The sequence below is a fragment of the Podarcis raffonei genome, chromosome 9, assembly GCF_027172205.1.
Source record: "Podarcis raffonei isolate rPodRaf1 chromosome 9, rPodRaf1.pri, whole genome shotgun sequence".
NCBI classification, from domain to species: domain Eukaryota; kingdom Metazoa; phylum Chordata; class Lepidosauria; order Squamata; family Lacertidae; genus Podarcis; species Podarcis raffonei.
In genome coordinates this window covers 25,354,765-25,373,612 of record NC_070610.1, presented here as the reverse complement: position 1 = coordinate 25,373,612, position 18,848 = coordinate 25,354,765, and the positions used below count along the sequence as shown (strand labels likewise).

Below are 18,848 nucleotides of genomic sequence, written 5' to 3'. Positions count from 1 at the left end.
CGGCAGTGTCTCCGAAACATTTTATACATCACTTGGGAAGACACTTGGCGAACTAATGCCAGTGTACTGGAAGAAGCAAATATCGCCAGTGTCGAAGCAATAATTCTTCAACATCAAATTTGTTGGACTGGTCATGCTGTTCGGACGCCTGATGATCATCTTCCAAAGCAACTACCCTATTCCCAACTTAAAAATAGAAAGCATAATGCTGGTGATCAACAAAAGAGGTTTAAAGACTCTCTCAAGGCAAATCTAAAAAAATAGCATAAACACCAACAACTGGGAAACACTGGCCTGCGAGTGCTCCAATTGGAGAACACCTTTTACCGAAGGTGTTATGGGCTTTGAAGACACTCGAACTCAGGACAAAGGGGAGAAACAAGCTAAGAGGAAAGCATGTTTGGCAAACCCTCACCAGGATCAACTCCCACCTGGAAGCCTATGTCCCCACTGTGGAAGGATGTGTGGATCCACAATTGGTCTCCACAGTCACTTACGGACTCACTTTTAAAACTGTGCTTATGGAAGACAATCTTATTTGGCTACTAGTGATCACCAAAGAAGAAGAAGTTGGAAAATGGCCCACCCTAGTAGAAGGCAGTTTCTTCTGTTGCTGTCTTAACATTCTAAACATGACGCCAATTTTGATTTACGTCCAAGGATCCACTGAGCCAACAACTTGCCTTTACCTGTCATAAGGAGAGATTAACAGAGGAAGGAGCCTCTCGATTTTCCAGGGGCAGTCCTGGATTTACAGAAGCTGTTCCCCATTTCTGATTTGATCCAAGAATTTCCTGCTTCTCCTTAGGACGTCTCCCTTTTCATCAGAGAACTTTTGGAGGGTATGGAATTGCCTGACCCCTGTACCAGCCCTACGTAGTGAAGTTTTAAAATGTTTTATTTCGTTTTTATATATGTTGGAAGCTTCCCAGCATAGCTGGGGCAGCCCAATCAGATGGGTGGCTTATAAATATTATTATTATTACAGTGATATCTCGGTTTTCGAACGTTTCCGTTGACGAACATTTTGGTTTTCGAACACCGTAAACCCGGAAGTAAATGTTTCGGTTTTCGAACATGCCTGGGAAGTTGAACATGCCACATGGCTTCCGCTGAGTGCAATGTCCTGAGGCCTAGCTGTCAGCTTTTGAGTTTTTGGTTTTTGAATGTTTCAGAACATGAATGGTCTTCCGGAATGGATTACGTTCGAAAACCGAGGTACCACTGTATTTTTATTGATTGGAGCACCCCTTTTTTCATTGGAGAAATGTTGGAGGGTGTGCATAATCTGGAGGACTATCATGTCCCCAGCCCTGTGCTCAAAAAGCATCTATCATGCACATCTCTGAAGTCTTTGCACAATAAATACGCCAAGCGCCCTACAATTAGCACATTTTTTCAAACATTAGGAGATGCGCTGATATAAATTGTACCTTGCATTAGTGCACCACATTTAGGCTGTGAGCAACGGTTGCTGCTATTTGACGATGCAACCACCAACATCAATTTCCTACTAAGGAGTACTGCCAGCAATGCTCTAGCGAAACCAGAAATGCCACTTCTGGCTTTTGCTCAGAGGCAGAATAGGCATTTGCCATGCAGGGCTTTGTTTTTATTTTCACCACTCCTTTAGGCCAAGAAGGCCTACAGTCAGACTTTCCAGTTAAGACATCTTGGCAGCGGGCCACAAGGAGCTCCGATCTCTCAGCTGCACTAGTTTGTCAGTTCTGTAGGCTGGAAAAACATGCCTTTTAAACTGGCATTCCAGGAAGCACCACAAGGCGGAGGGAACCCCGATCAGTATGCGGTGGTCATGTAAATACGAGTATCAGGAAATGTTCTGCACAGAATTTGAAAGATTCTAAAACCCATGTTCAAAATAACCCTTTTAAAAAACCAGAAGCTTTTCTTTTGGGAATTATAGGAACAGAACTACCTAAACTGTATAGAAACTTTTATTTATGCATGCTACTACAGCAGCAAGAATGCTACTGGCCCCAAAATGGAAAGAAGCAGATGTACCAGCAAAGGAAGAATGGACACAAAAACTTATGGAAGTTTGATTCTCTGAGGAACATGGCCTGATCCAAACGGAGAAAGTACGGTTCCAATAAGCTCCCCGCCACCTATGTTTCCTGATATGACCCAACGAAGGGAGAACAGCATGATCTAAATTGTCCTTCATCGCAAAGTTCCTCCCCACAAAAAAATCCCCACTGAATAGCTTCCCTAAAAGTCAACATTTCACAAAGGGCCATTGTCAAAAGTACAGAAAGGGAGAGATGGATGATGTTTCTTCATGCCAGCGTTGCATATGTCTGGATGAGAACCAAATTTCGACTGGCTAGGAAGCTAAAACATGATTTCAAGGACACAAGTATATAATACAACCTTCTTCGACTGAAGCTATTAGTCCTGTCCATTGCCTCTGCTCTTTCTACCATGAACAAATGCAAATGTATACCTTTGTTGCTGTTCTGGAGCAAGCTCTGCTTCATTTTCTTGAGTGTTGTTTGCCAATCTACAATTCCCAGCATCCCTGACCATTGCCCATGCAGACTGGGGATGATGGGAGTCAGAGACCAAGAGTAGCCTCTGGCTGGCCATAGGTTCCCATGCCCGGTTAAAAGAAAAAGGTGTTTTCTTTAGTTTTCTTTAAAGAAGATTGGGAAACGTTTATTGAATATATGGGAAATAACTGTCTGCAGCTGAAAACGCTGGCAGCATATGGTGCTGCAATTGGATGACGAAGGATTTTTGGCAAAACCAAGACTCAGCAGGTTAGGGCCATAGCTGTCAACTTTTCCCTTTTCTTGCGAGGAATCCTATTCAGAATAAGGGAATTTCCCTTTAAAAAAGGGGAAAGTTGACAGCTATGGTTAGGCCGCAGAGATGCTAAACCGTCCAGCGGCCCTTATCCCAGTGTTTAGCGCTGCTTTCGAGTTAATTGGACAATGTTGGGTTTTCAGCGAAATCTTGACCCCACAGGTAAGGGCTGCGAGGCTAAAATTGTGGGAAACCGTAAAACGTAGTGTTTTCACCACCAAACGTTGCAGGGAGCCTTTTCTGGGTGTTTGGCGCGGTTTTAAACTAAATCGGACGAAGTCAGATATTTGGTGAAATCCTGACCCCCGGTGGTTACGGCGCTGAGGGCTCATTTTCTGGGGTGCTGAGCAATGTAGTGTTTTCACTGTCAAAAGTTGCAGGAAGACTTTTCTGGGTGTTTGGCACCGTTTTGGAGTGAATCGGACGACATCGGATTATTGGCGAAATCCTGACCAAGGTGGTTAGGGCGCAGAGGTCTCATTTTCTCGGGTGCTGGGAAACGTAGTGTTTTCACCGCCAAACGTTGCAGGGCGTCTTTTTTGGGTGTAAATAATCAAATTATCATTATGGAATTGGACGTCTCTATTTTCATGGGAGAAATGTTGGGAGTTATCCGACCCCCGAGCCCTCTAAAGGCAATCTTGTATAGCAAAGTTTATTTTTTTAAATAAAAAAAAGTTTAATGTTTTATGATGTTTTTATAAATGTGGGAGGCCGCCCTGAGTGGCTGAGGCAACCCCATAAGATGTGTGGGATATGATTATCCTTAGGGAGTGGGACGTCCCTCTTTTCCTCAGAGAAATGTCGGAGCCTCTGCCTTTCTCCTGCCCTCCCTCGGCCGCCTCGTCCCTTTTAAGGAGCGGGCATGGCGGGTGCGACTCCCGCGCCTCTTTCCTCCTCCGCCAAAGGCGCGGAAGGAACGAGAAGAGCCCAAGATGGCGGTCGCCTCAGCAGCAGCGATCACCTCCGAGCAGGTCAGTCCCCGGCGCCGTTGCCTGGCTCCGGCTTCGGGCGGGAAAAGGAGGGAAACGCGCGCGCTCCTTCATTTTACCGTCCCCAGATATCGACGGGGCGGGGAAGAAAGAGGCGGCTTCGCCTTGAGGAGGCCGGAGCCGAACCGGCCCCTTCGCCTCAGGGCGCGTCGCGGAATTCGCCTCCGATAATGAACGTCCTCCCGGGATATTTTTGATCGGGAACTGGGCCAATGAAACCGGCGACGGGGGTTAAGCCGTGCCTTGTAAAAGCTCCGAAATTATCGGAGCATTTGCTAACCGGAGTATCCTGATGGTATCATTATTATTATTATTCTTTTGAAATATGGCAACCCGAACGCGGCGCCCGGGCTTCTGCCGTAGCCGAGCCGCCTCAGGGAAGCAGCGGAGTCGGGCGCGCCAACCTACGCGGCCCCTTCCCTTTTCCCCTCAGGACATTGGTTGCTCTTTCTTATTTTATTATTTTTATTAATAGCTCATTATTCGTGGCATTTGTCGCCTGGACACGTATCATGTCTGCCTTTCGCCCGGCTTTCTGAAATTAGAACCAGCCCCCTAGTGCGCGTGAGGCGACTCGCGAGGCCCGTTTGACAGGCTCGGGAGGGCGGCGGCGGCGGCTTCCCAAGTGAATGGGCGCCGTAGCAGAGAAAGAGATAGGGAGCGTCTTGCGCCTGCGCGCAGAGGATCCGACTGAGTGTCGCTTCACCCTCGAGCAAACGCGAAGGAGGCTTGAGGGCGGAGCGACCAATGGCGAGCCGAGAAGCTGTTGGACTACACCTCCCATCTGCCCTAGCCTGCACGGCCATAGGTCAGGGATTATGGGAGTTGTAGTCCACAACAGGACTTTCCTTAGCCTTGGAGGACTAGGAGGGGGCCAAAGCATATATAAGGATTTAAGGGAGACTTCCGGGGAATACGATCAGAGACTTTCAAAGTGGAGTATATAAATTCAATAGATAATAAAATAATAATAATCTTCTCTGAAAACGTTTTGATGGCACAGAACCAAGTGCAGTGGTACCTTGGATTGCATACGTCTTAGTTTGCATACAAGCACGTCAAACCCGGAAGTGCGTGTCCCGGTTTGCAACCTTTTTTTTCGATTACAACATATATATTTTTTTAATTACAAACAATTTTTGGGGGGATGCCCCATTGGCAAAAGCTCGCCTTGGGTTACAACCTGTTTTGGTTTGCAAACGGACCTCCGAAACAGATTATGGTTGTAAACCAAGGTACCACTGTACAGCAAAGGGCACAACTTTTTGCTTTAAAGACTTTGCTCTCTGGTCCAGGAGCAATTTGGTCTTGTGCAAATCTTGCTTGTGCTTTTAGTATGTGTGTCTCTCTCCCTGCCCCCCCAAAAAAAGGTTTGACCAAGGGCTCCTTCAAATGACCTCTTTATAGAGCACTCATCCAATTTTCTTGCACAAAGCTTGCATGGTATCCGCTCTTTATTGATCATTCATCCTGATTTGTTCACAGGGATGTTATTTGCCTTCCAATCAATCAATCAATCAAATTGTTATCACATTTTTGGTGCATCACTTTCCTAACGGGAAAAAGGCCATTTTTAAAAGAAAGTGGATTTGTTGCAACATAGCCCTTTGGTCCACTTTTATTTTAGAAACCTAAATTTCTGGTGTGCGACTGAATCCCTCTGGCAAAATAGTGACAGCCTGGAGGCTCCTGGCACCATACAATTGGACTCTCAGCCCCTTCCAGTTCTCTCTTTTTTTTTTTTATTAAATATTTGTTGGTATTTTCAAGAAACATGTAACAAACAGAAACAAAAAATAAACAAAATAAAAACAACACAAAAATACATAAAATTCAAAACTTAACAGAAAAATAGAAAAAACACATAAAGTTTCAAATACTTATTTTCCTTAACCCTATTTCTCAGACCTCCTCACACCTCCCCTTCTTGTATTCCAATTTAAATTGTCAATTCAGCAAGTCCTTAACTTATTTCTTCACCCTAGCTCGAACATTTATTCCAACATGCTATTATTTTACTTTACTTCTTTTTTCCATTTCCTCAATTTATTTTTACCAACCTTATTTTCATTTAGTTTGAAAAAGAAAAGAAAAACCAATTTTACCTTATCAAAATTACATATCAATACTTATACCTCATTAAATATTCTTAAACCTTTTTCCTAAAGTCGACCAAAATTTCCCTTCCACGGTTTTCCCAATTTCCATACAGCTAACAAAAAATATAAAAAAAACAAGGCAAATTATACTTATATACCCTTTGGATTCCCAACCTCCACCCACCCTTTTCCCGGTTCCAGTCCCCAACCAATATCCATCAGTCTTTATGTTATTTAGCCTGGAGATCTCACGTCCGAGGCCCTTATATCTCTCTCAGTTCCTTTCTGCCGGTCTCTTTGATAGTCCTTAATGTTAAACCCCAAGTCTCGGAGAGGCTCCGGCCCAACAGGATCCATGTTGCTTCCAGCCCGTCCTCCACACTTAAAAGCAAAGCCTATGGGGTACTCCAACTCTTGTTTCAAATTTCTTTCAAATCCATATGTCCCCAAAGCTCCAACTTTCACCTTCAGCAAATTTGTAATCCTCAGGTCTTCAGATCTCCTCCAAAGGGGATCTCTCCATTTTCCAGACTCCCATTCAGACCGGGCTTTCCACATCCAATTTTTATTGTCCTTTTTTATCATCATGTCAGGCCTCATATTGCAACTCTCCTTTGACTCCTGCAGAATTCCAGCTCCTCCTTCATTTTCTTCAAAAGCAACATATTGTTCCATCGTGCCAACACTTTCAGTTTCATTTATTTGTTCAGTTGAATGGGCTTCCTGTTTCAAATCCTTATCAGGCTCAAGACTGTTGTTTACTGTCAAGTATAGTACTGAAACCTCTGTAGACAAAGCACTGTACTCCTCTTGTAACTTTCCCAGGAGAACAAATGCTCTGTCCAATTCTGCTTGAATTTTAGCTCCAGCCATTTTTGTAATGTAATGTCCCTATTACCCCTCTAGGGGGATTTTAGTTCCTTAATATTCCTTTCAGCTCAAAGCCAAAAGTCCAGTTATTTTGTATCAGCCCTCCTTATTTTCAACAAGTTATACCAAATAAACCAGCAGAAACAGCAAAAACAATGTTCTCTTTTTCCAGCTGACAGCTAGCTGACTGACAGCTAACTTGACAGCTGTCAAACTCTTCAATACAGCAGGCTTTCTCATAGGACGTTCCCGGGTCTAGGGGGGGGGTGGAACTTCAGCTCCCAAAAAATTCTTTTTATCCTCCAGTAAATCTTCTTATAATGTTAAAACCGTGAAATCAAGATCTTTTATTAACAAGCAAGAAACAGATTCTCTCGACCTTAGCTGCTCGGTCCTTTGCTTTAAGTTGTTTACAAAGGGGGGGGGTGGACTTCCTTTTTAGCCCCTTCCCGCTCGTTCCAGATCCAAAATAGAAATTTTTTTTTAAAGTTCCAATCTCCGCATTACTCACGGGTTGATGTTTTGTAGTCCAATCGATCAAAAGAAGAAGTTGGCGCTCTCTGTCAATGGCTTGCGGCTTCACTCCGTAGACGAGGGAGTACTCTCAGCACCACGCCTCACCCTGCCTCCGTTCCGAAGCCTTTAAAAAGGCTCCGTCCCGGATTGGGGGGGCGCAAATGGTGCCCGCCGAGTCTCTGTGTTCACAGGCATCCGCGCCTGTGATTTTAAGGGTCCCCGCTTCGCCGCAGCGGCCAGACCCAGACGCTACGGAGCCGATTCCCTCCGGAGCTCGGAGAGAATCCGCCATTAAACAATGGCGCCAACCCGGAAGTCTCGCCCCTTCCAGTTCTCAGCTACTATCTCAAACTCCCTCTTACACTTGCTTGAATGTTTGGAACTGAATTGCCTTTATGTATACAGCGGATGTTCGTAGTAGCTAGGAGTTATGCTTAGCTGTTTATGTAGTCATTTTATATGAACAACCTGGCTCTATTACAGAGAAATTACTGGGTGAAGAGCTACACTGCATATACAGGTACATGCAACAAAAAAAGTGTACTCATATTCCTCCCCCCCCCCATAGGAGTAGCATCCAACATAGGAATGTCACTATAGAATGTTGTATCATTTTAATGTTGTTAGCCGCTCTGAGCCCAGCTTCGGCTGGGGAGGGCGGGATATAAATAAACTTATTATTATTATTATTATTATTATTATTATTATTATTATTGCTGAAGCAGTCCTCTGCTGCAGCTAAATGTAACTGCTTTTGCAGCAAATTCAAACACGGTACTGTATAGCTACATTCTCAAGACTTTGCAAATAATATTTTCTTTACAAGTTGGGCTCTTTTAAACAGTTCCTACTGTGAAAATCCTATTGTGGCAGAAATGAAAATTCATATCATCTTGTTATGAATAGGATATGTTGGACTCAATATATCGTTTGGGGAACTTATTTTTAAATTATTTTTAGCAAAGTTCTAATGGTCCTGTGAAGAAATCGATGCGTGAGAAAGCTGTGGAGCGGAGGAATATTAACAAAGAACACAACAGTAACTTCAAGGCTGGATATATTCCAATTGATGAAGATCGTCTGCACAAAACTGGCTTGCGAGGCAGAAAAGGCAACTTGGCCATTTGTGTGATAGTCCTCCTGTTTATTTTGGCTGTCATCAATTTGATTGTAAGTAGAACAAGCTAATCAAAATACTGTGATCGTGCTTATATTGTTAAGTTAGACCACTAGACTTACACTGTGAATATATTTGCAGAAGTGGAGCTCTATTGACTTAAATAGGGCCTAACCAACTAGATGCAAGGAACCAAAGCTGTTCTTCAATGCTTCTATTTGTCTTTGGCATGGCTTGGTCACTGAATTTGAGAACGAGCAAACTAGCAGATCACTGGTTGTTTGGATGGGCAGCTTACATCCAGCTGCAGGTTAGGAAGAGGCTGCAGAGTGAGGCATATGGGGGGGTCAAGAGACCTGGAAAGGAAGAAGATAAAGGAGCCCTAAGTTCTGAAAGAGAAATCATGTGATGGAATGCTGCTGATTTGACACTAGTATGGCATGTATACATGTCAGTTTACTTGCCACTTGCTGTTAAATCTGTTAATTTGCAAGCTTTTTAATGAAATATACCGTATTTTTTGCTCTATAAGATGCACCCGACCATAAGACGCACCTAGTTTTAGAGGAGAACAAGAAAAAAAAAGTTCTCTACCTCTCTGCTCAGCGCCTCTCCAGCAAAGCGGGAAGAGAAATGGAAGCGGCAGGAGAAGTGGAGCCCCTTCCATTTCTCCTCCCGCTTCGCTGAAGGGGCGCTGCGCAGAGAGGGAAAGCCGTGCAGCTGCTCTCCAGCGAAGCGAAGCCAAGAGAGCAGGAGGGATCGATCCCTCTTGCTCTCCTGGCTTCAGCGAAAGCTGCGCAGCCTGCATTCGCTCCATAAGACGCACACACACTTCCCCTTTTTAGGGGAGGAAAGGTGCGTCTTGCAGAGCGAAAAATACGGTACTATATTACTAAAGGCATAATCACCAATGCTCCCTCATCTGGAAGGAAGCTAACTGAAACCTTCAAAACTTTCTACGACTAAGGGAAATAGGAGCACAAAACTTGTGTGTATTTGGTTTTTGGTGTATACATGGTTAATTATGTCTCAACAGAATTCTAAAGGTGTATTTTTTTCTCCTTTTTAGTGCTAAGACAGCTCTAAATATTGCTGCTTTTCAGTGAAATTATCTTCATTACCTCTATGCAGGATTTCTAACCAAACTTGGACCTGTACATGGAGATTATAAACATTGGGTGCCATTTATGCCTATTAAAACCAAGAGGACGAATGGCAACATGGTAATGTGTATCTGTTTGGACCCAGCTGTCCATAGTACGCTTGAAAAAAAGGATTCCTAAAAATAAATACATGGAAAGGTCTTACTTAATTAGGTCACAGAAATGCTCCACAACTGGTAATAAATTCTATTTTGCTTCTTAGTAAACATTCTGTATCGCAGTCTAAGATGTACTGTGAATTCAAGATAAAAATGTACTTATCCACTCCACATATATCGCAGAATTTTCTTACGATCTGTAGAGATTAACCAATTTTCTGCTTTTCATCCTTTCAATGGATTGCTAATTATTCAGTGTCAGACTAAGAATTATCAACCCATTTTTATTGTATATAGCCAAAGGCCTTTACAGTGGACACAGAATAAAAGGAAACTTTCGTCTGAAATCATACATGCAACCTGTAGTAGTTTACAACATAAAAAGAAATTTACAACATTCAGACTTAAGATTGGAGTGCATTCCCATAGCTGGAACAGAGCTTCTTGGCTGCCGGCACAAATTTGGCTACCTGGGATGTAATACAGAGATGTTTATCTGCTAGGAATTCAGCTGTCACTTCCTGTGTGGATCGACCTGGAAGCCAGTTAAGAATTGGTGATATATACAGGGGGCGTTATATACAGGGGGCAAATCAGCAGATAGCATGTGACATCCTCTACCTGATTGCCTCCATATATGCATTTGCGATCCATATGGAACATTCCTTGATATATCCCCTCTAAATATGCTGAGGGCATCTGTTGGAATCTTAGTTGTACAAAGGCCCTGCATAGTTGTGGGAAGGTCAGAGTCTCAAAGTAACAGGGCCTTGAGTGATTGGTCTTAATTTCGGGGTACCAAGTGGAGTAGCGGGCAACAATGATGGATGCTCTGTCTTGGTTGGCATCCTGATCAAAAATCCAATTTCTAAGGTCACATGGGCTAAGAGTTAAGACTGGGCTGCTCTTTTTTTCCTATACAACTAAAGAAGTACAAGTATTGTTTTTAAATATAAATTATTTACAGCGTGATCATATATATTTATAAAGAGCACTGAGTTCAATTAGGATTGGTGCCTTAATTTTGGTTGCCGAATTTCCTTTCACACACATGCATGAAGATGCCTTCCTTTTAAGTTAGAGCTACGCAGTTTGTGAGCCACCAAATTGAACACAATCCACCAGTTAAATATTGTGGCCTGCCAGGAATCTGACAACCAGAATTTTATTTTGTTTTGTTTTCAGTCCCAGGCAAACCAGAGATTGATTGAGCATCTAGTGGGTTGGCATACATGACTGGTGGGCTGTTTCCAGCTTTGTGAAAGTTTTGTGGGCCTGTTTTCAAGTAACATGTTCTTCTCAAAGGTATCTGATCCAAGCACTGGCATGACAATTTCAGAATTTACTTAAATTTTTTAAAATTATATTTACTCTTTTAGATCACGCTTATCATCTGGACTGTAATTCGCATTGGACCCAGCGGCTGTGACAGCATGGAGTTTCATGATAGTGGCTTATTGCGATTTAAACAAGACTCTGACATGGGAATTATACATCCATTGTATAAGAGCACAGTCGGAGGTCGACGTAATGAGGATTTGGTGATTGTTGGAGAGAACCAGCCAGTAAGCATATCTTCTATTGTGTACTGCGTTCAACATCTGAGCTTCTACTTCGGATATCCTTCTCTGATGAAGTATGACGTATACCAGAAGCAGGACTTTCGTAGTAGAAGTACATACATACTCTCCCTTTGCCAGGGAGGCCCACCTAGCTCCAACACTGTTATGTTTTCATACCCTAGGTTAAAAGCCTGGCTTGTTTTATTTGTGATTGGTGGCAAATGTTCTCAGGGTAGTAATTTGATTTTGTGTTGCTGGCTGCTGTTGCTTTCTCCGTTGTGGTAGTATTTTTTGTATTGCTGATCCTGTAAATTGTTGCTTTGTTTTTATTTGTTGCAAGCTACTTATTCATTGATTTAAAAAAGATATTTAGTCTTAAGTTGTTTGTTGACAGGAAGCCACAGTGCTACCAAGCACTGTAACAGTAGCAGATTGCCTTTGTTACATTTAACACAACATATCTCATTTGTTTCTGCAGATTGTGTTTCAACAAGGGGAAACAAAACTTAGTGTTGCAAAGAATGGAACCTCAATTACAAGTGATATTGGTATGGAATTTGTTGACCCACGGACTCAGAATACTTTGTTTAGCACTGACTATAATACTCACGAGTTTCATTTGCCAACTGGAGTAAAAATTTTGAATGTTCAAAAAGCATCTACGGAGAGGGTATGATCTCTGTTTACTTTTCTCTGCAAGTTACATGATGCATGCTGTAATCTTAAGCTCAAACCTTTATTTGCATTATAGCTAACATTCCATAGAAAAAGATGAAGCATATGACTAAGTTATTTATTTAAAGCATTTAAAAATGGCCTGTTTTGGTACATGTTCAGTAGTCTATAGAAGCCTAAGGTCTACTAGTATATTATAAACCAGAGATAGGGAACTGGTTCTGGTCAGTGGCCTGATTCAGTAGTGACCAACCCTCTATGGCCACTTTGAAAAGTGGGTGGGGCTGCCTATACATCAATCACCTGCTGTCATATGATGTCAGGTCATTGAAAATTCAGTATTCTTCCTTTGCAACAACAGCTTAAAAGTCCAGTGTGTATGTGGTGTTGAGAGGGAAAGTACATACGTGCTTTGCCTGCAGCCACTCCTCACACGCTGAGGGAAACTCAGTACTCAGAGAAGTGGTGGTAAGAAGATCCCCTAGGTAAAGGTAAAGGGACCCCTGACCATTAGGTCCAGTTGTGGCCGACTCTGGGGTTGCAGCGCTCATCTCGCTTTAATGGCTGAGGGAGCCGGCGTACAGCTTCCGGGTCATGCGGCCAGCATGACTTAGCCGCTTCTGGTGAACCAGAGCGGCGCACGGAAACACCGTTTACCTTCCCGCCAGACCTATTTATCTACTTGCATTTTGAGGTGCTTTCGAACTGCTAGGTTGGCAGGAGCAGGGACCGAACAACAGGAGCTCACCCCGTTGCAGGGATTCGAACCGCCAACCTTCTGATTGGCAAGTCCTAGACTCTGTGGTTTAACCCACAGTGCCACCTGTGTCCCTGAAGATCCCCTACCCCTGCGATATATATAATTGCTGTCTAAATGAGGCCACAGTTAACTGTTATCAGTCAATAACATTGATATGCAGTCAGTCTGCAGAATCGCAGCCTCTGTCCAACAGAAATGTTTTAACGGTTGAGTGGTGGTGTTTAAAATGCAAGGCCAATTTTGTAGGAAGGCGAGTTTTTGTGTATAAAACAAAACTATTTTTTAGAAAATGCTTTGCACAGCTATTCTCTTTTTTTCTCAGATTACCAGCAATGCTACCAGTGATCTGAATATAAAGGTTGATGGACGTGCCATTGTCCGTGGAAATGAAGGTGTTTTCATCATGGGCAAAACCATCGAGTTTCATATGGGGGGCAATATGGAACTGAAAGCAGTGAGTAATTCCAGGATATTCAGTTTGTATAAATGGATTCAGCGAGCTATATATATGTATGCGTCCAAGTTAAATCAGATTTGATTTGGTTCATCTACTCATCTATAGATTTAAAGTGGCACGGTTTTTTTAAGCCTTATAAAATTACAGCTTATTGTTACGTGTCTCAAATTTGACCTATAGGTATACATACACCTTCCAGGTCAAAACACATACCTGCTTTGTCAGCTTAATATAGTTACTTCTGGCAAGTTAAACTCGATTATTAGATACAGCTACATGCACATACTCCATACCTATGTTTTGAAACAAAAACTTGTATTGGAATATTTTATTCCAAAACTAAAACAAAACAGCTCTGTTTCTTTTAGACATATTTGCCTGGAAAGAAAAAAAGGAGGAAAATGTGTTGTTTTTTAGGCTAACATTTTGTTCCCGGCCGTGGAACAAAATTTAATTTACACATATGAGAAACCTCATAAAACAGTCTCTCTAGGTGTTATGCAGAAAAGCAAATGCATAACAACAAACAATGCTACAATAATTACAAATCTCTTCCTTTCCATAAAGGACCTTGTTTGACCAAAACAAGTTACACAGAGTTGCCCATTGCCAACAATAGCTGGCGAGATGCAGCACACCATTAATTACTGCCCTTTTGCTAAGATACAGAGGAGACAGTGCATGGCAAGCTCAACCTTGCATGGCTCTTCAAAGCTACTTCCAGTCTCCACTAAGCAGATATTGCAGCAACCACCATTCAAGGAAGTGCGGACCGTCCTCTTTTAAAGAGAAGAAATGTTCTGTCTCATGTCTGGCTACAGCAGCATAGAGAAAGAGCCTAGTAAAGAGAGAGGCAGGTGCACAGCCTCAGAAAAGAGGTTGGTTGGGTGCGGAAACCTGATGAATAAGGACTGTAAGTTAGATACGGGAACAAAAATTTAAAGGATTCATTGGATTGGTTATAGTTGCAGCTCTAGTTATTCAAAATATGTCTATCCCACCTGTCCAATATTACAGGTGGCTTAGAATGAAGATTGAATGGTTTTTTTAAAAAACTGACAAAATGAAAATAAAATACAGCAACAGCAACAGCAACAAATCCTTATTAAAATCCAGTGGCCCGAAGGCCTTTGGAACAGGCACTGAAAGGCTAAAAGATAACAACTCTGAACATCATCTAAGACTTCATTCCAGAGCCTTGGGGAAAATACAGTAAAGGTCCATGTTCCTTGCCACACCGAATATAAATTTAGCCAGAGTATTCAAAGCGCAGCACTGTCATATATTTGTGCAGTAGGTGAGTTTACTTTTGGCTTTCTCCCTCTGAGATCCCAGCTGCAGAGAATAAGTTTAGGCACACAGCTTACCAAAGCAAGAATCGCTGCTGCTACAGCTGTACTCTCTCCAGTACGGAAGCACAGTGTGAATAACTGAGAGTGAAGGATATGTGTATAACTACCCTATATTCTAGTTATCCCAAAGGATCTAGAACTGTCCCACCAGGACAAGGCTGCAGGAGTGGGTTTATTAAAGACAGACCAATGGGGAAGAAATGAATGCTGTAGCAGTTGAGTATAAATCAAAGGCCAATCATTCAAAACTGCTGCGATAGAGCATTAGCCTTGACAGGGGATGGATAACTCCGGCTAGTTCTAGTCCTTGCCCCCTTTCACATATATTCACTAATAAATCATATCATCCTATTCCACATTAATCTATTTTTTGAAATTCACAAGAGAATGCATATTTAAATATGTCTTTTCTCTCAAAATATGCAGCTAACGCACTTGCTGCTTTTTTGAACTGAAAACTATACCAGAACAATTAGAAGAGGGGAGGGCTGGTGGATAACTTAAGTTCTGTGATGCACATTAAACCAGAAGGTGTAACGATCCAGTGTTCGAAACTTCCATTGTTCTAGGCGGTCCGGGTGCAGCCTGAGATTTCAGATTAAAACTGCAGAGTGGAAGGAAAGAAGGCTCCTTTTCTGCCTCCCCACTTCCAGCTACTCTCTGAAGACAGGAGAAGAGACCCTCTTAAGAATACTAGGGGAAGGACTGGACCATGCAAAAAAATGAACATATTTTAACTCCAGTTCGTTCATTTTCAGCTTGTACTCTTGTTATAAAAAACTGTGCCTAGACATTCCATTGTTGTGCCCATAACCTAGGCTTAAGGTGCCATTTAGCTCCTAGCTTTCATATATCAGTTTCTAACACAGCAAAGATCCCTTAGCTATCCCACAGCTGAATGGTGCTTTTCACGCAGAAGGGTCCTTGGTTTAATCCTTGGCATCTCCAATTAATGAACAGCAGGACAAGGAATGTCATTTGTCAGACACGAGGGCCACTGCCTGTCAAGAGTAGACCACATTAAGCTGAGTGGTCAAACTCCAAACAAGGAAGCTTCTTATAGTCAGTTTCTTTAACGTTAAGATATTAAAATAGATACATTTATTCAATTGGAAATACTGTTGCTAACTTCTGCAAATGTTTCTTTGGTAGGATAAGAGCATTGTTCTAAATGGAAGTGTGATGGTCAACACAGCTCGACTGCCGAGTCCTTCACATGGGGAGAAATTAAACAATGGCGACTGGGAACGCTACAAGCTTTGCATGTGCTCCGACGGGACTCTATTCCGCATTCCAGTGAAGAGCCGCAACATGGGTTGCCAAACCTCAGTTAATCCCTGCGGTAATACATATTAAAAGCAAAACAGGGCACTATCAAACGAGGAGGAGCTTAGGTTTAAAACAGTTGCATGTTTGCAAGCTTTTTTTGTTGTTTTTACCACGCTTGTAAAAGAACTACATGAAGCACTTTTTTTTATCCAGGACACTGCATTGAACAGATTCTTTTAAACATCAGCCATATCATCAAACCATTTGTGCTACATATTACTGTATTTCAGTAAGGTACTTAAGTACATTCATCACTCCAGAAGTACTTTAGGATATAGCTGAATTGAAGTCACTGAAATCTTTGTGAAAGGTCTAATGGTGCCAATCTTTGGCTTATCTCACCTTTGCAAGAGTACTTTCTGCAAGTGGCGAGAACCTTCGGGTGTGCACAGATCAGTGTATATGCATGTGAGAATAGGATGGCCTCACCCACTATTGGCATGTGGGCTTCTGAAAATTGGCTAGGTGGTGAGCATGGCCTTGGGCCAAAAATGGCTAGCCATGCCTTGGCTAGAGGTTGTGTGCCTACATGGCAGTCTTCATTCATGTGCCCCCTAGCGGTGCATGATCGACTCACATACCCCACCCTTTGTTTTCATATATGCCTCAACAGAATATGCTGAGCAGTACTTGTGGGGAAAAACACGTCTGAACGGTGGTGCTTTGAATCCTTTAGGATTATGCAGAGACTCTTCACCAACAGCGCAAGTTTCCGTATAAATAGGTTGGCATTTCATCTGGGCAAATATCACAAACAAGAGATTAGTCTTTAAAAAGTCTTCGGGTGTTGAGTACATTCTGTTTGATCTCCCTTTTTAGCCCCTCCTGTGGGTTGTCTCTGTGCAAAATATTTATAAGAAAGGAGAGGCTCTACAGGAACAAAATTCAGGAACAGTTATGAAATATTTTGAAGTACAGGGCGCCATCAATGTATTGGCTTCCCTCTGCTGTCTTCATAGGTTCGTCATTTTATTTGAGTATTATAAATTATTTTTAAAGCCTGCTTTTAGCAATAGTAACAAACAGCTTATTTTCCCACAGAGAAAAATAACATTCTTGAGATAAATAATTTTAATTTAAACTGCTTTTTAAATAAGAAAAAAATTGGAAGGCAGTTTGGAGACTAATTGGGAGATTTAAAAAAAATAAACCCTCATGTTGGCAGGGTGTAAGTGCAAACCTGACTTGCACATTCTGTAGAGAAAGAAAATGGTGATACGTTTATCTGCGTGAACAGCATTCAAAGCTGTACTGAAAAATACGATAGGGGCTATTCTATAACTACCCTCTACAACTAATTCCAATGCAAATTTGTTATCCTGTGACCAATCACTTCATAGTGCATACACAGAAAATACAGTTAATTCACTGTAGCACTTCATTGGTACGGGTTGGATATATTTAACTGTCATTAATGAAATGGAGTATTAAAACTACTAAACCAAAATTATCACAGCTCCTGTTAACCCATTAGCTGCTTTGGCAGAAACAATTGTGTTTATATTAGTTACTTTGTTACTTTTGAACTTTAAATTATTACTTTTAATTCCTCTTTTAACACGCTATTTATGTATTAGCCCTATACAGGGATAACAATACTGATTTACATTATCTCAGGACTCACAGCAGTGACATAAGGCACGCAAAATGCTTTGAACACATGACATGTGTTATATAAGTGGTAAATATTAGTACAGCTTCAGCCTCTTCATGCCCTGGATGAATGGGGCTAAAAGCAAAAACCCTCAGGCAGCTAAATGGTGCCATCAAAATTCGCAGGATAATTTGTATGCTAATCATATGCTAGAGTTTTGATGCATTTTATCAGAGTTGAATGAGTCAAGCAACCAGGCAATTGTTCATTTTGGTTCTGACTCATGGCAGTAGATAGCCTCCTAACAGCATAGTTTAGGCCACTTTGACTACAAAATAGCAGGAACCGTAACATGAAATGCAAAGGTTGGCAAAGGACTTACTTTAAATATTAACAAAAGCAAACATAGTATCAACAGATTAAAGTCAGTGAAATATCTTCCTTTTAGTAGAATTTTAGGACTGACAATATTTGGAAGGCAAGAGTTGTTCTGGCTTGAATCCAAAGAAGTCCATGCATGCATCTGAAGTACTTTTGAACACACAGGGCCTTCGCTAATGTTTATTTCCCATGGCAGCCCTTTAGAGAGCATCAGGTGTTACTCTGGAAGCTGACACAACTTTCAGCATCTGCCATTGGGGGATAAGGGTAGAGCGGAATGAAAGGTCCAACATATATGTAAGAGACATGGGAACAATGAAGAAAGCTCATTTATAACAGGCATTTGGCTCAGAGCATCACTTCACAGGATACCAGTCTGCTTAAAACTGTTGATCCTATGGTTAAGCCAGTCCACCTGCAAGTGCTACAATGTGCCAAAACTAAATTTAGAGAGCAAGGTCCTAAAGGAAAACCCAAATAGTAGCAATAAACCTTAAAAGAGTTTTTAATTGAACACTCCTAAACCATCTCTGCGAATGTATTTCTTCACTGTGGTGCTGTTGCTATTTATTTGCACATTTTTTAAACTAAAAAGTTACTTTATACAAAATGAAAGTGTTATTATTGGTTTTTAACTTGCTGTGCTGCTTTCTGTGTGTGGCTGTTGTTGTTTTTTTTAGGACAGGACTTTTCTAATCCTTTTATGCCTTTGATTCTGATGAGCTGTATACAAACTGTACCTCTGCAATGAGGAGCAGTTTGGACATCTAACAATTGCTAAGAGATGTTCTCCTGTACACCTTTGTAAACTTTGTTTCAAAATAAAAACTATACGGGATAGTCCATTTGAAACGGTTTCAAAAATCTAGCCTCATAAATCTTAAGTGGGGTATTATAGCAGCTGTGTATAAGCCACACACACTTTGGGTGGTCTTTGACAAGCCATTCTCGCATATCCTTACTGCCAACTATGCAAAATAATCAGTGGCCTGCCTAGTTCAGGGATAGGCAACCTAAGGCCCGGGGGCCAGATGTGGCCCAATAGCCTTCTAAATCT

At 41.9% G+C, this 18,848-nt stretch overlaps 1 protein-coding gene across 1 annotated transcript; it reads left to right on the top strand.

Annotated features, from left to right (window-relative positions):
• Positions 1-3,740: 3,740 nt before the first annotated feature.
• SGCB (sarcoglycan beta) lies at positions 3,741-16,592 on the top strand. Its single transcript, XM_053403656.1, has 6 exons — positions 3,741-3,800; positions 8,264-8,473; positions 11,061-11,246; positions 11,722-11,913; positions 13,001-13,132; positions 15,640-16,592. The coding sequence occupies exons 1-6, from the start codon at positions 3,762-3,764 to the stop codon at positions 15,841-15,843; spliced, it is 963 nt and encodes a 320-aa protein (XP_053259631.1). The 5' UTR covers positions 3,741-3,761; the 3' UTR covers positions 15,844-16,592.
• The last annotated feature ends 2,256 nt before the right edge of the window (positions 16,593-18,848 follow it).